The 16,627-nt window shown below is 46.2% G+C and overlaps 1 protein-coding gene across 1 annotated transcript in view; it reads right to left on the bottom strand.

Annotated features, from left to right (window-relative positions):
• The window catches only part of TCTN2 (tectonic family member 2), a 36,829-nt gene extending 26,882 nt beyond the window's left edge, over positions 1-9,947 (bottom strand). Inside the window, exons 1-5 of the mRNA XM_036741783.1 lie at positions 9,697-9,947; positions 7,220-7,327; positions 6,874-6,950; positions 4,876-5,068; positions 852-952 (exon numbers count right to left, since the gene is read on the bottom strand). Coding sequence (XP_036597678.1) covers positions 852-952; positions 4,876-5,068; positions 6,874-6,950; positions 7,220-7,327; positions 9,697-9,793 — 576 coding nt within the window. The 5' untranslated portion in view covers positions 9,794-9,947. The remainder of the gene's footprint in view (positions 1-851; positions 953-4,875; positions 5,069-6,873; positions 6,951-7,219; positions 7,328-9,696) is intronic.
• Positions 9,948-16,627: the final 6,680 nt, after the last annotated feature.

Genomic DNA, 16,627 nt, shown 5'->3' with positions numbered 1-16,627 from the left:
GTCTGACCCTGGGCAAGTCTCGCAGAGCCCAGGGCAACTCTCGAAGACTGAAAGGAACCTTAGTTTAATAAAGAATTTCCTCCTGGGGAGCGTTCTCTACCAGTTAAATCACAGGTCCCATCCCAATGAGGTGCTGGCAAGGTGCAAGGGCAACACTGAAAAGCCCCCTGCCCTCCAGGCGCCTCCATTCTCTGGGGAGGGATGGCCATAACCACCAACATTCACGGTGACCTTCTCCTTCTCTCCTCTGCCACACCATCTCACTTTTGCTGAGCTCATCAGCTCCCACGGGTTCAAGTATCATAGGGGATCTCACAGGGGCCTCCCTACACCCAGGGGAGGTAAGGACTACGGAAACTGAGGCTCTGAAGGGGTAGATGATGTGCCCAGGGTCACACAGCTGGTCAGTGGCAGAGGCAGAATTTGAATCCAGGTCTTCTGGCTCCAAGGCCAGAACTCTTTCTACTCAAACAAAGTTTCTCTTTGCCCATACTAAGTGCTTAATAAATCTTTGCTGGATCAAATTCAATCAAAAGATTCCAGAAAAACAGTAAAAACCACGGCCACAGGACATGAATGGAAGGTCCTTCTCAGGGCTTCTCATGGGTCTGAGGCTACACGCTGACCTAGAACCATCCGGCCCAGCCCGTTTCTCTCCTTTGGTAAAACTAACCTGAGAGCTCCAGAAAGTAAGAGATTTTCCTTTGAGATAATACACGCCAGTTTTGACCAAGGAATTCCCAGAAGGCTGGTTGTTGGCAAAGGGCCTCTTGACTCCAGTGACTAAGAGGACCTGCCACACTGGCTGCTACAGCAGCTTCTCACCCACACCTGATGAGTGGAGTCTATACCTTGTCACAGCAGCACTGGACATCACAGGCCCCGGCGACCAAGTTACAGGGACAGGGGCCAAAGGGCTGATATATCTGGTTAATGAAGATGGTGTTGTTCTCTGAAAAGGCACAGAGAAAGAGAAGTGAGGCTTTTAAATGACAGAGAAACAGAAGTTGTCACATCTTTGACAGCCCAAAGGCCTGATGAGTTATCATTCCCAAAGGTTGCCTATGAATGAATCCCCAAGCAATCTGACACCCACCCACGTACGCTCCAAACATGCCGTGGATCCCAGGAGCATAGGTGATATAAGCCCAGGCTAGCAAGGCCCATCTGGCCACCAAGAAGATACAATTCACTTTTGAGAGATAAACATTTGGCTCCACCTTCCAAGGGAGGAAATTCTAAAATATGCACAGCCAACATTTTTCCAGCAAATTAGACGCTAGCCTGAGCTAGTGTGGCCCCGTTGCACATAGAAAGAAAGGGACAGATTCAAGAGGTTTTAGAAAGGTACAGTCAACCAGACTTGGTAAGCGATGGTATACGAGGTGTGGATGAGAACAAGAAGCGAAGAATGATGCCAAGTTGGCAGAGCTGGGTGAGTGGAGGAATCTCCAGTAGAAAGAAAAGAGGGTTTCGGGGGAAAGATCACGCATTCTGTTTGAGACATGTTGAGTGTGAGATGTCTATGGGACAAGAAGGTAGAGCTGTCCTGAAGACAGAGGTAGAAATGTGAGAGTGGAGCTCAGGAGAGGGGAGAGGGCTGGTAAGCCATCTGCTTAGGCAAACTCCTGGGAGCTGAGGAGATGCCTACACTTGAGGGCAAATTCTTTTAAGGGGATTTGTTTTGTGAAGCTTGGATTCAGTCAAAGGGCCACACTTTGAATCCAAACTTCACAGAGAAGAGAAAAGAAGGCCTGAGACAACAGGATTCCAAGCAGACGTATTCAGGGTCTTTTTCTCCTTTTGAGAGAGCTATGAAATCTCCCTAACAAGTGTCCTTTTCCCTGCTCCACCTCCCATAACTTGCCAGGGATCAGTTTTTGAATTCTTGAATTTTGAAAGCTCTTTCTTCTTAAGGAATTCAGACAGCTTGTCCCACATAGTGAAGAATTTGAATCTGACAGCGAGCACTCTGTAGTCACCCTCGTGTAGGCCCTGGTGACAAAACTAGGTCTAGAGAGCGTACGAGGTGTGCCCAGGGCACAATATACCCAAGCTGAAGAGGGGCCAGGCAACAAGAGATGCTTTTAACGTGATTGTTTAATGCACATTTTTCTGATGCCAGAAAATCTCATTCTCTGTACTTGTAGGAAGAGTCAAAGCCTCCTGTGGACAACGACCTCCCAGACGGCACCACTTTCCAGCCCGAGGGAATGGGACTTTTAATCCTAGGACATGTAGCCACGTGATCTTACCTTGGACCACTGATGTCCAAAACCCAGAGGTACACGCTGTTCAAGGCTTAGTCATGTTCATGGTTCTGGTTCCAAAGGTTCTACTTTCAGGGCAGAACCAGAAAATAACTATTTCCCACTGGGCAAGGGGCTGCCACCTACTATGCACAAGCCACCAAGCTTGGTGTCAAGGAGACAAAAGGATGTCTCAAGGAATTTCTAATTTCCTAACAAGCTTTAAAATGGGGAAGATAGCAGGCTGAAAATGGCAGGGCCTATGGACTAACTTAATCATGGGACCGACCACATTTGTGGTCCCTCTAGGGAGTGACTAAGGCAGTTTTCCTGAGGATGCGCTTCCCCGAGTCCTCAGGGCCACACTTCTGATTTGATGGATGGTCGGGGGGACAGCCCAACCTAAGAAAGCAGGGGGTTCTCTAAGGTTCTGCAGCCTGTTTCAGAAGGCTCTTACCAGTTTTCAAACTTCCAGGACTTAATGCCCCCAAAGCAGAAATTATCAGTACCACAGAGCAGAGGATTTGGCACTTGAGGGCCTGGGTTCAAATCCTGCTTCTATCCTTTATTGTAAATGGGATCCTAGGCAGGTCAATACTGCTTGTTAGGTCTCAGCTTCCTCCAGTATTAAATGAGGAGGTTAAGACTCAATGGCCTGGGAGGTCTCTGCCAGCTCTTGACTAGTAGGATACTGTGAGCTAAATGTTTGCATTCCATGAACTACTTCTAATACCGCAATATTTAAAAGATACCATAAAAACAGTAGCTAATTTCAGTCTCTAATACACATGACAAGATATAGTAGAACCTGATCATGCTGATGCCACGGTGCGGACAGTGGGTTAACACCCTCAGTACCAACCATGGGACAGTGGGACAGAGACGGGGAGGTCAGACTTTGGCCCGACACACGGCTCATTTCAGCCTAAGCCAACTGTGGCTGAGCAGGGTCCTTGGGAACGGAGACTACCAAACGCCTGCCTTCCTACACATCTCATATACTAACTTACTTCTCATCAGCTACGATGCCCTAGGCACACTACATACCTCCTCTCTTTCTTTCCATCACTTTCTTTGTTCTGCTCCCTGTCTTACTGGTTGCAAAACTGTCCACACCTTCATGGGGCCAGAGTGGACAGCTCACAATTATTAATATGGACACATTAAGGCACTGTTCTTGTTTGGGGTGGGGGCACTCTGCATGGTGTCCCCTATTGCTGACTTCAGCTGGAGGTGGGGAACTCAATGAAAGCTGGCAGGGTGGGGGGCGTGGGGAGGGGATGCGGGTACGAAGAACATTCTGGAGCTCTAGAAGCCTGGTGCTTGTCTCCTGAGACAGCAAGAGCAGCTGCACTCGGCCTTCATGGCCTGCCAGGCTTAGCCTCATTGGGATATGTCTGAGCACTGGAGATGCTTAGAAACAAACAGGGGTTTACAATTCTGTATCGCAATTCCATTCCATAAACATTTGTTATGGGCCCACTACATGCCAGGCACCGTGCCAAGGAGTGGAATATTTGGTAATAATGTATTTGGAACACCTTAAGCCCATCAGCTCCAGATAGCCATACAGTTCAGAACCAATTAAAAAAGGATTGTTTTCTTATCCAAACAACAAACATTTATTAAGCACCAACTATGTACCAGACACTGTACTAAATTCTGAGGAAACAAAATCAAAAAACAAAACCAGGCCTGTTATTCAACCAGGGCTGTGCTGGTAAATGTTTAACAACTAGCTTGGAGAAGCAGGGGGGGCAGGAGGGTAGCAGGGGCCAGAGTGGGGTTTGCCCAGCCTGTTTAAATTTACTCTATTACTATTAACATATTCTACATCATCTTCTTAAGTCTAGTCGATCAATAAAACAATACATCAAACCCAGATTTGTAGCATTTACTGACTTCCAAGGTATAAACGTTCACATTGACAATTTAACAATCGGCCCTCTGGTATGAGCTGGCTCCAGCACGTCACTGGCTACAACTAACCTCTTAGCCAAATTAAAATATTTATAAATCAATCGATAAGCATTTATTAAGAGCCTGAATGTGTCGGGCACATTCATGTTAGGAAATGACAAAACAGGAAGAAGGACATCAGAGTAATAGAGACTTCTGGTCCAGACCAGCATTCTTTCATCCATCTATGGACCACCTGGTAAGAAACAATGCAGACTGATAGGTGCGAGGCAGCTCAGAGGGTTAGACAGCTGTCCAGGCCACTGAGGGTGGCCCATGGAGGAAATGATACAGCTGGGGGTCAGATGGCGAAGACAGCATTGGAACCTAGGTCTTCCTGACATCTCAAATGTCACGCTGCTTTTTTCCTACATCCTTCATCTAAGGAATAAGGTAATGATGGTGTCTCTAAAACTGCCCCACTGCTTTTTTAAAAGGGGTTTTAGATTACTACTAATTCTGACTGGTGCCACTGGCCCTTATTTATGAGCTCCAAGCCTGGGTTCTGTCCTCGGGCGCACATGAAAAATTGGCTGGTTTTCTAATGGGATCTTGTGTGAACCTTGCAAACTTGGCTTTTTTTTTAATTCACAAAGCAAATAACCAATAAAATATGACACTGGGAAAGCTTTCCCTGCTGCTTTGGGCACATGGTTGCAATGCTTACCTGATACATTCTGGGCAAAGGAAGCATTAGGGTAGATTTCGACCTGAATGAGTAGGTGCGCCAAACAGGATGAGTTTCGAGATGCAGAAACCAGAAGAGTTTCAATAACACAGGGATAGTCAGAAAAGAAATCTGTCTCCGAGACACAGGCCTGTAAATCGCCATTCAATCTTACGGTCACTTCTGAGCCCATCTGGGGAAAAAATCCTTGCTTTAGTTCCCATCTGACTGTGAAGATACATTTACAATCACAAGCACCACAAGCACTAAGAGACAAGGAAACCTCCAGACGCCCAGCTGATTGTACGGGCGTGTCTGTTTCATCCCTCCACCAATACAGACGACAACCTGGATTTAATCGCTAAGGCCTAGGAAGCTGCTCAATGCTCAGAGACCTAAACGACTTACCCAGGGCAAGACTGGCCTCCAACGCTCTGGCCAGTGACTTGCCCAAGGTCACATAGGTAATCCTGGCAAGGATGGGGAGCACCAGGATTATCCCCATTTTCAAAGGGAGGAAAGAGGTTCCGAATCACAAATCACCCAGTAAGTCCTAGATTTGAGACCTGTGCCTGATGCCATGTCTACACTCTCCCCACTGTGCCAAGATGGCATATGCCATGTCTGGCTCCACTTTTAGCCCTCCTTCAATGATGCCTGGATCTTCACAGCAAACCTCACTGTCCCAGGACCACAGATCTAGGTCTGGAAGGACCCTCAGAGGTCATCGATGGAGGTCAACTCCCTCACTTTACAGAAGACACTGAGTTCCAGGAGGGAGAAAGGGGTTTGTTGAAGGTCACACAGGGAGTGATTCAAACTCAGGTCTTGTGAGTCTAAGTTCCCCATTCTTCCTCTTGTACCCCTGTTTCCCACCCACTGCCAGATCCTAGAAGAAGCTCCCAGAAGCTGCCTAGAAGAACGAAACTGAGATCTCCATGAAGAATGAACAAGCAACAGTTTGTCGCAACAGCCTGGTGTCCTGGGGGGGGCCTGGGCTCAAATCCTACCTCAGATACTTACTGGCTATGACTAAAAGCCAACCCCTGAATTTTTTTGAGCATCAGCTGCTTTGTCCGCAAAACGGGCATAATAGTCCCTGTAGAACACGCGTCACAGGCCCATCTGAAGAAGATGCTCTGTGAATTACAGTGAGCTCCACAGACCTGACTTTTAACACCCCTTTTAATCGGACTAGTAAGTCTTCTCATTCAACAAGCAGTTAACAACTGACAACAAAGCACCAGGCACAGAGACTGCAAAATACTTCTTGCCCTTACAGAGGCTACAATCTACTGGGGGAGGGGGGAAGTGGGAGAGTTAGAAAGTAAATGCCAAGCACAAAGTCAATGCAGAGTAATTTAGGGGGAGGGGGGCGGAGCAGGCAGGGCCCCATGGAGGGGCTGGTACTTGGGCTCAGCCTTAAGGGAAGCTAAGGATCCTGGGAAAGGGAGGGCAGGTAGGAGCGCTTTTCACGGCAAGCGCTCACGTCATAGGTTGGGAACAGCAAGGATGCCAGGCTGGCTGGAACGCAGAATGTGTAAAGAGAAGTCATGGCAATAAACTTGGAAAGTTAGGCTGGAACCAAAGCGTGAAAGGCTGTGAATGGCAAACGGAGGAGTCTGGAGTTTATCCTAGAGGCGACAGGGAGCCTCGCGAGCTTCTTGAGCAGGGGGTAACAGATGCTTTAGCAACAGCAATATGACACTAAAGGGAAAATGAAGGGCGGCTGAGTGGTACAGTGGGTAGAGCACCGGGCCCAGAATCGGGAAGATGAGTTCAAATCCAGCCTGAAATACCTCCAAGCTGTGTGACCCTGGGCCAGTCATTTAACCCTGTTTGCCTCAGTTTCCTCCTCTGTCAAATGAGCTGGAGAAGGAAATGGCAAAACTGCTGCAGTATCTCTGCCAAGAAAACCCCCAGCGGGGTCATGAAGAGTCTGAAAGGACTGACACAATCGAACAAGTGGAAGATGAAGAGATCTGGGGCTGAACGTACCACGTCAGGAGTCACCGTCAGACTCCAATTGCTGGTTCCATTATTCTGCAGTCCACAATCAGGAACGGGCAAAATCCCTAAAGGAGAGGAGGTAAAAACAGAGAATGTTTTCAAGGGCTTTTTTCCCTACCTTTATGCCCACAGAAGGTTTAAGGACATTCTCCTTTTCAAAGGGCATAATCTTACCTTGCAACTGTCTCTGAAGCAGAAAGCAGCCTCCCTTCCCCTTCTGGGAGTCATAGGATCCGAGATTTGAGAGCCAAAGGCTGAGGGAGTATCCCCCCCACCCCCCATGGGCAGATCAGGCCTCCAGCCCTCTGTGTTTTCAGCTGCTTAACCTCCTTACCCAGCTCACCATCCCACACGGCGAGGCTCACGCTGACGTCCTTTGTATCTCCAACCAAGGCTGCAGTAACCGAAGTGTCAAACATTCGAATGAAAGGGGGGAGAAAAACTGGCAAAGAGAAGAGGCAGGCATCAATACCATACATAGTAGGCACCACGAGGAGCCCCAGAAGGTGAGATCTGGAGCATCACAATCAAGCAACCCCCTCACAAGTGTGTGCACGGAGGGGTGCAGGGTGAGAGTCAATGACAACAAACATTTATTAAGCGCCTGCTGTGTGCCAGGTACTGGACTAAGGGGAGGGAGGGGATACAAAGGAAGGCAAAAGACAGTGCCTGCCCTCAAGGAGCTCACGGTCTAATGGGGAAACAACATGTAAGACACAGAGTGAACAGACGGGAAGGACTCTCAGAGGGGTCACAGGAGGCAGGCCCTGGGGGATGTTGCTTGCTGTTTTCCTTTGCTCCAATGCTGGCAGGAGAGGTGGGGGTCTGTCTATCGGTGATAACACTGCCCCATGCTGGGAACAGCCTGGCCCTGGGATTTTACTGACATGTCTAGTCTCTGCAAGCTAGAAGGATCTCCTCAGGGTCCCAGGGGCAGGATTTGAACACAGATCTTCAGAGAATTCTTGATTTGAAGCTGGAATGGACCTTAGGAGCCATCTAATCCAGCCTCCTCAATGCAGAGCAGAGGAAACCGAGGCCCGGACTCACAGAGGGAACAAAATGACAGATGGATGTGAACCTGGGTCCTTGAGACTCTAGGGCAGGGCTCTTTACCTGGGCTCTGTGAAGCGGCCTTTTTAATAGGTCGGTAACTACTTCAACATAATTAGCTTCCTTTGCAATCTTACGTATCTCATTCCGTGCATTTAAAAAACATGATTTTGCCAAAGGAGTCTCGGGCAGAGAGGAGGTTAAAACACCAGCTCTGAGCCGCTGTTCTTCCAGACTGCGGAGGGCCCACTCTCAAGACATGAGGCCGCCCATGGGCCCAGTACGGCCCGGCCACCTCACACCTGGCGACTGGCACGGGCGCCCAGGTGACAGACCTGGGAGCTAAACTAAGGCGCTCTTATTCCAAAACTAGAAAAGACTTCAACAGGTGCTACGAAGGCCTGGGAGCCCTCAGCCCTGCCACCTGGCGGAGACGGTAACAGCACGGGGAGCTAAGGTTTACAAAGTGCATCGTGGGTATTATCTCTCTGGAAGTAGCATTTACATAGTGCTATAAGGCTTAAAAGCGCTTCACAGATAACAACTCGTTCCATCTCATCTGGACAGCTAGGTGACATGGTGCATACAGCGCCAGGCTTTTTCTGAGATCAAATGTGGACTCAGACCCTTCCTAACAGTGTGACCCTGGGCGAGTCGCTTCACCCTGCTTGCCTCAATGTCCTCCTCTGTAAAATGAGCCGGAGAAGAAAATGTCAAACCGCTCCCGTATCTCTGCCAAGAAAACCCCAAATGGGGTCAGGGAGAGTCGGACGCGACTGAAAACATCTGAGCAGCAACGCAAATAGCATCTCATTTCTCGGGGTTAATAATAATCACCATTAATTCCGACGTTAGCCGTTATGTAGCACTTTATGTTATCTTCATTTTAAGGACGGCAAGCACGCGTGTGGCGCTTTAAGGTTTGCAAAGCACTTTACAAATAACCCCTCAAGGTTAGTAACAGTAATTATCTTTAATAAGAGCTAGCAACATGCAGCGAGCGGGTATACCGGTTTGCAAAACGCTCTACAAGTAGCATCCCTTCTAAATTATGATAGCTAGCAACTATGTATCGCCTTAGGGTTTGTAAGTTTTACACTGTCTCATTTGAATAATAGCTAACATTTATATAGACCCTTAGCGTATGCGATCAAAATAATTGTTGTCCGGTCATTTTCAGGCGCATCTGACTCTTTGTGGCAAAGATACTGGCCGTTGCCTTCTCCGGCTCATTTTACAGATTTGGAAACTGAGGCAAACAGGGTGAAGTGACTCGCCCAAGATCACTCAGCTAGGAAGTATCTGAGGTTGAATTTGAACTCAGGTCTTCCTGACTCTTGGTCAGGTGCTCTGCTGCAATTAGCTGTCCCTAATGATAATAATTATAATAATAGCTAGCATTTCTGCAGCGCTTTACAAATAGTGTCATCCATACAAGAACTCTTAAGAGGCAGGTGCATCTATTATCTTCATTTTACAAGTAAGGAAATTGAGGCATAAAGGTTAAGTAATTTGCCCAGGGTCACACAACTAATAGATATCTGGGGCAGGATTTGAACCCAAGTCCTCCTCCCATCCCTATAGGGTACATAACGACAGGTGTTTTTGATAACGTGAGGCTCAGAGGAGGAGCAACACCCCCCCAGGATCACAAAGCACAGAGCTTGTCAGAGGCGGGATTCGAGGGCCCCTCCCCCGCCCACGGCCCCGCCCACAGCGCCAGGCCCCGCCCCTATCCGAAGCCCCGCCCCTACCCACCAACGTCTCCCCACAGGGCCCTCGGGAAGGAGAGCGGGAACAGGAGCAGCAGCAGAAGCTGCGGGGCTGGCGGCGGGCGGGGCCCGGCCGGGCCCATGGCTCCGGATTCGCCTCCCCGCGCTGCCCCACCGCGGCCGGGCCCCGCCTCTGCGATCCCCGGCAAGGCGGAACGAGCTAGGGGCAGAAAGGAAAACGCGTCAGCAGCGTCCGCACAGCCGCCGTCGCCATCTTGTCAACCGAATGCCCAGGACTATGGCAACCGCCAATCAGCTGCAAGCGAAGCGAGGGCGCGCCACAAGATTGGTCTAAAGAGACAGAGAGGACCCGCCTTCGTGCCCCGCCTATTAGCGTCCCTTCGTGGCCCCGCCCACCTCCCCTGGGACGCCCTGAGTGGTTGCGTGGCCTGATGGGCAGAGTCCTGGGCTTGCCTCTGGTTTCCGCTAATATTTGTAAAAATGGGATAAAGATGAGATATTCATAAAAATAAGACTAAGATGAGAGAACATTTGCAAAAAGCGCATAGCGTTTGAAAAAAAATTGTAAAAAAAAAGCTGTATGAGATGCTTGTATCCATAGTCAGCAATTTCCGTTAACTTTTTATTATAATAAAGGATAGTGGACCCGTGATTTTATTGATATAGGGAAGTCCCAGGTGAGGGGATTCCTCTCTACTTCACCATAACGTATAGTGTTACAGAATTGCCTAGAATGCAGAGAAGTTAAAGGACTTGGCCAGGTCATACAGCCTGTATGTGTCATTGGCAGGTCTTAGCTCTAAGACCAGTTCTCTTCCCTCTATGCCACTTATTACAATACAGAGCCTAATAATGCCTTGGATTTGGGCAAGTCAACACGCATTTGTTAAGCACCTACTATGTGCTTAATTGCACGAAGTACTGTGGATATAACAATTTATCAATAAACCCTTTTGAGCTGTAAATCGTGACTCTACAAGGCCTTAGGTTGGGAGTTAGCTGCACATTTCTTTCAATATTAGGCAAAGGTGTGGCATGTCTTGGTCATGACGTCAGAATGCGTCTCCTCCCTGCCCACTTAGGTGGGTAACTGGCGAGTCGCTTCATATGGTTAGAGGAGGCATAAGGAAATACAGTCTTTAAGACAAGTTATGGGCAGTCATGCTTGGCTCCACCCATTCCCACCACTCTCTTTTCTCTTTCATAAAGAGCCCATCATTCTTGGGCATGGCCAAAACCAGAGAGCTTAGTTACACTAAAAACCCAACAAAAAAATATGTTCCTCCAAATCGGTGGCTTCCTCCCAGAGTACATTTTTCCCTCTAAACACATTGATCGGTAAGGGGAATTTTGCCTGTGATCAATCTAGAACTGAGTGACTGGCTTGACCAACTCTTTTGATTGAGGCAATGTTAAGTTCCAATGGGGAGCATTCTCCAACTGAAGTCAACCAAGCAGGGACTAAGTACTCTCTGAATGCTCATGGTTTGCTCAGCTGGCTGCAACGGCCTGACCCCTTGTGAAGTGGGAGAGCTATAGTGACATCAAGAAAGATGAGCATCCTAGAAATACACCTAGAATCAACAACGGGGATCCCTACCTCATCTTTATATGGAAAGGACCTTTTTTACTCCCTTTGTCTCTCTGACCTGATGGAAGCATCAAAGGCAGTAGCTAACATTTTTCTCAAGGAACAGAAAACTCTTCACCAGGTCATATGGAATCTTGGGTGCAGCTTGATACAGACGCTGGGGTACTGAGTGACAGAATGACCCACGAGGACCAATATAGTCTATGGTCAAAGTTTCGGAAATCCAGAGGAGGAGACAAAGTCTTAGAAAACTTTTTTAGAGGGAGGACTGAAGCTGTGATGTCATTGATATTGGAACTCCCAGTGAGGAAATTCCCTCTCCCCTATAGTCTCGGAGAGTGGCCTAGAGCACTGAGAAAATTAAATGACTTGGCCAGGGTCATACAGCCTGTATGTGTCACTCACAGTCTAAGACTACAGTGCCTATGGCACCAAAGTGACTTGCCTAGAGTCATGGAGCCAGTAAGGTCTTCCTGCCTCCAAGGCTGACTCTACCATATTTATGCTGCCCCTCAAAACTCCCTTAGCAATCGATCAATCAATAAACACCTACTATGTGCCAGGGACTGTGCTAATCACTGAGGATACGTAGAGGCAAAAGAAAATCCTTGCCCTCAAGCTTACAATATAATGCAGTTTTTTAAAATAGATTTTTAATGATGTCTTTTACTCATACCTCTATCCAGGAATCCTCCTGTATTCCTCCCCCTTGTCTTTCCCTGAGAGCCATCCCTTAGAGAATTTTTAAAGCAAGAAAAGGAGAAAAAGAAAAATCAGCAAAACTGATACATTGAAAAAAACAATATTCCACACCCATGGACCCCCACCTCTGCTGGGGTGGAGGGAAAGATCGTCGTCTCTTCTCTCCTCTTGAGAGTCAAGAATTACAAAATTCTTTGTAATTTCCCAATATTCAGTTTCAATTGTTTTCTGGATAGTATCCTTTCCATTCACAATGTCGTTGTTTTCTGGGTCTGTCTATAGCATTTCATGTTGTTTATTTCATCACAGGTACATGCTTTCATGTCTTTCTATGCTTCTCCATACTCATCTTGTCATTTCTTACAGCATAATAATTATCTTGTTATATTCGTATACCGGGTACCAGTCACCACCAATGGATGTCTACTTTGTTTCCAGTCTATGCTACCACAAAAAAGGATGCTAGAAATATTTTGCTGTGTATGGACCCTTTCCTTTCATCAATGACTTTCTTGGGTCTGTGACTAGCAGTGGAATCTTTGGGTCAAAGAATACGGATGTTTTTGTCCACTTTACTTGCATAATTCTAAGTGGTTTTCCAAGATGTTTATTCCAATTGACAGTTCCACCAACAATGTTAGTGTGCCTGCCTTCCATAACACCAGTGATGTTGTCTAACCACATCTTTTGTCATCTTTGAGTGGAAGATGAAACTTCAGGGTTGTTTTGATTTTCAGCGATTTGGGGTATTCTTTCATCTGCTTTTTAGTCGTTTGTAATTCTTCTTTTGAGAACAGCTTTATTTGAAGGATATGTTTCCATATCCTTTGACCATTTTTCTATTGGGGAATCCTTTAACAATTTAAATTTGTCTCTGAGAGACAGTATGCTTTATGACTAGAGTCCTGAACCTGGAGTCACGAAAATCTACGTTCTAATCTTGTTGGTTTTATGACTACAGGCACACCACCTTGTTCTCTCAGAAACCTGGTTCCCCAACTGTCAAATGGGAATAAAAATCCCTACCTCACAGCTTTATAATGAGGCTCAAATGAGTGCCCAATAATCTCAGCATTTGTCAGATATGTGCTGGGTTTGGGAGATATGACAAAAATGAAAGTCTCTGCCCTCAAGTAGCTTACATTCTTTTGAGGGGAGGAAAAAAAACTGTGTAAATACAAATGTCAGCTGTTATTAAACAAGAAGCCAACAGGAAAAATTAATAAGAGCATGATAAAATTAATTTCATTTTCTTCTTAAGTTTAATAAGTTTTGCTGTGATCTCAAAGCTTAAGTCTAAGATATATTGGCCAAAGCATTTATATTCATTTAGCAAGCTTTCATCATGTTGGTGGGACAATGCACATAAGCACATAGAGACAAAAAAATGGACTCCCATTTGGGCTGTTATAAATCCTTCTTTTCTTTATGTTCTAACTTGGAACTTTCTGTTGGCGCTAAGATTCTAAGAGTATGCAATTGCCACCTTTTAAATAAAAATGAGCAATTAAAGGTCCTTTTTGGGGCAGGGGGTAGAACCTGTGATTTGATAGTTATGAGGAAAGGCCTCCACGAATAGAGAGGCAACTAGTCTTTTTCTCTTATAGTAGGAGTTCTTAACCTGGAGTCTGCTCATTTTTAAAAAGATTTTGTTAACTATTTCAATATAATTGGCTTCCATTGTCATAGTATATATTTTATTTTAGGTACTTAAAAACACTATCATGAACAGTCCATAGGCTTCACCAGACTACCAAAGGGGTCTATTGAGAACCCTTATAAGACTTAAGAGTCACTGGGGATATTGAGAGATAAAGTCACTTAACCCCAGGTCACGTAGTACACACACAGGGGTGTGTGTGTGTGTGAGAGAGAGACAGACAGACAGACAGAGAGGGAGGGAGAGAGAAGGATACAGAGACAGAGAGACGGGACATGGGGCAGGGGGAGAGAGAGAGTGAGAGAGAGATACAGAGAGAGAGAGAGAGAGAGAGAGAGAGGAGAGGAAGAAAGAGAGAGATGAAGAAGGGAGAGAGGGAGAGGGAGAGAAAGAGAGGGAGAGAGAGAGAGAAAGGAGAGGAGAAATCAAACTTGAACCCACTCTCTTCTTGACTCCAAGGCACACCTCTATCCACTATGGCAGCACCCGAGCCTTTCCAGAATTCTCTATACTGCCAACTTTCACTTGCCAGTCCCCTAAAAGGTAAAGTCTTTCAATGATCAAGGGAATCTCTAGTTTCCTAGTTTATGTAATGGATCTGAGTACCTTAAACACTCTTCCTTCATCAGCTATACATTTATATAGATCATTTGTAAAACAAGGTCATAACACTCATCTATCAGGGTTGTTATGAGGATAAAATTTTATATATCTATGTATGTATGTGCATATATACATATATATATATATATATATGTATATATACACAGAGAGAGAGAGAGCACTTTGCAAACCTTAAAGCTATATAAATACTTTTATTATTATTGTTGTTGTTGTTGGAATGCATTCTAGGCCTGGGGGACAAGCCTATGCAAAGGCACAAAAACAGGAGATGAAATGTGGTCTCTTCTCAAAGCAATATTAACACTTTTGGAGTTCATGGATGAAGATTTAAGCCGCTGGTTGGGGAATTTCCTGATCAGTAAATTTAGTGAAATAGGTTTTTGTCTTGATGTTACACCTCCACACGCCTGCAAACTGGTACACAAGTGTGTGCTTAGACAGTCTAGACGAGGGATACTTCCAGCCTCGATGGAATGCGGTCTAATAGGAAGGAAGCAAGCTAGAGGCATCGAGGCGGTAAGCCTGGAGTTAGGAAGACCTAAGTTCAAATCTAGCCTCATATACTTGCTAGCTGTGTGACCCTGAGCAAGTCACTTAACCTGTTTGCCTGTTTCCTCATCTCTAAAAGGGAGATCATAATAGCACCTGCCTCCCGAGGTGGTTGTGATGATCAAATGAGATAATATCGTAAAGCACTTAGTACGGTGCCCTATGCAAAGTGGGGATTTAATGTCTATTTCTTTTCTTCCTAGTAGAGAGTCTATATGGATAGATGATTATACTGTATGACAAGTACATTATCAAAGTAGAAAACAAGGTGCTTTGTGAGATCTTAGGATGTTGAGGGCACAGGTGAAGAATGGGGAAAGATGCTGACTGAAGAGATATGGAAAGTTTCATGGAAGAAATGCTCTAAGTTAGGCTGTAAAGGATGGGTATAAATTGACCAGGCAAAAAAGCATTCCTGGCAAAGGTAATTGTGTAAAGGGGGAGAAAGCTTTCCTCGCTCTGTGCGCAGGGTGGGTTCAGGGTCTACCCTGGCTGATGTGTAGAGGACGGGGAAGAAATAGTAGGAGAGGAGGCTAGAAGGGGAGGGTGGCACCGTGTAAAAGTCCTTCAATGTCAAGCAAAGGAGTTTGAAATGTACACGGGAGCCAATGGAGAACCATTAAGGATTTCAGAGCAGAGAGTGAGGACGATTAGGAAGGTTAATCTGGCAATACTGTGAAGGATGAATCATGGAGAGGACAGAATGAAGGCAGGAAGACACGTTAGAAGGCTATACTATAAGTGGCCCTTAATAACACGGCAAAGTGGATAGACTGCTGACCCTGGAGTCAGGAGGACCTGAGTTTAAATCATTCAGCCTCAGACACTGGGTGACCATGGGCAAGGTACTTAACCCTGTTTGCCTCAGTTTCCTCATCTGTAAAATAAGCTGAAGGAAATGGCAAAGCACTCCAGCTTTGCCAAGAAAACCCCAAAATGGGGTCATGGAAGAGTTAGACATGGCTGATCAACAAAAGAGTAGCAGCAGTGAAAAGAGGGAAGAGGGTGGATGCAGTGGAATTAACAGGACTTGATGACCAAATGATATGTGAGATGAGGAAAAAAGAAGTCAAAGATGTTACCAGGGCTTTGAACCTGGAAGTCCAGGGGGTTGTAATGCCACTTGCAGAAACAAAATCAAGAGGAGCAATGTATTTAGGGGAAAGGAGAGCAGTTCCATTTTGTTCAGTTTAAGTTGCTGAAGGGACATCCAAGTGAGGATACCCTCTAGGCAGCTGGAGATGCATGTCTGGATTCCTTAAGACAACAGGACTGGAGGTACAGATTAGTATCATCTATGCTGTGGTGATGGGTGAGGTGATAAGAGAGTGCAGAGAGGAGAAAATCAGCACAATAGCACGAACCATCAGGATGGTGGCCCTGAAGCCAAGAAGAGAGAATCCAGAAAGATGAGGGTGGTCAGCAGTACCAGACGGTACAGAAAACTCCAAGAGAATGAGGGACTCTAAATATGCCAATGGATTTTGTGACTAGGTCATTGGTGAGAGCATTTTCAGTAGCAGAAGGCACGAAAGCTAAATTTCAAGATGCCGAAGAAAGGGGCTGATCATTGTTCCAAAGCTAAGAGAGCTTTGTAAACATCTGGGCAATGGCAGCATAGAAGCCCAGTGAACAGTTCTTCCCAAAGAGACTTAAGTTTCTGTCTTAGCATTATTTGCTATCACTACATTTTCCAGAGTACAATTATCCCTTCCTTATGGTGAGGGTTAGGGGAGCGGCATCCTGCAATCTGGAAAATTCATGTAAAATTCTTTGGCCCTCCCTCTGCACCAGAGAAGAAATTATTTTTTTCTTTTCCTCTTGCAGCTT

Source organism: Trichosurus vulpecula, chromosome 1 (genome assembly GCF_011100635.1).
Source record: "Trichosurus vulpecula isolate mTriVul1 chromosome 1, mTriVul1.pri, whole genome shotgun sequence".
Lineage (NCBI taxonomy): Eukaryota > Metazoa > Chordata > Mammalia > Diprotodontia > Phalangeridae > Trichosurus > Trichosurus vulpecula.
This window is presented reverse-complemented; position numbering and strand designations above follow the sequence as displayed.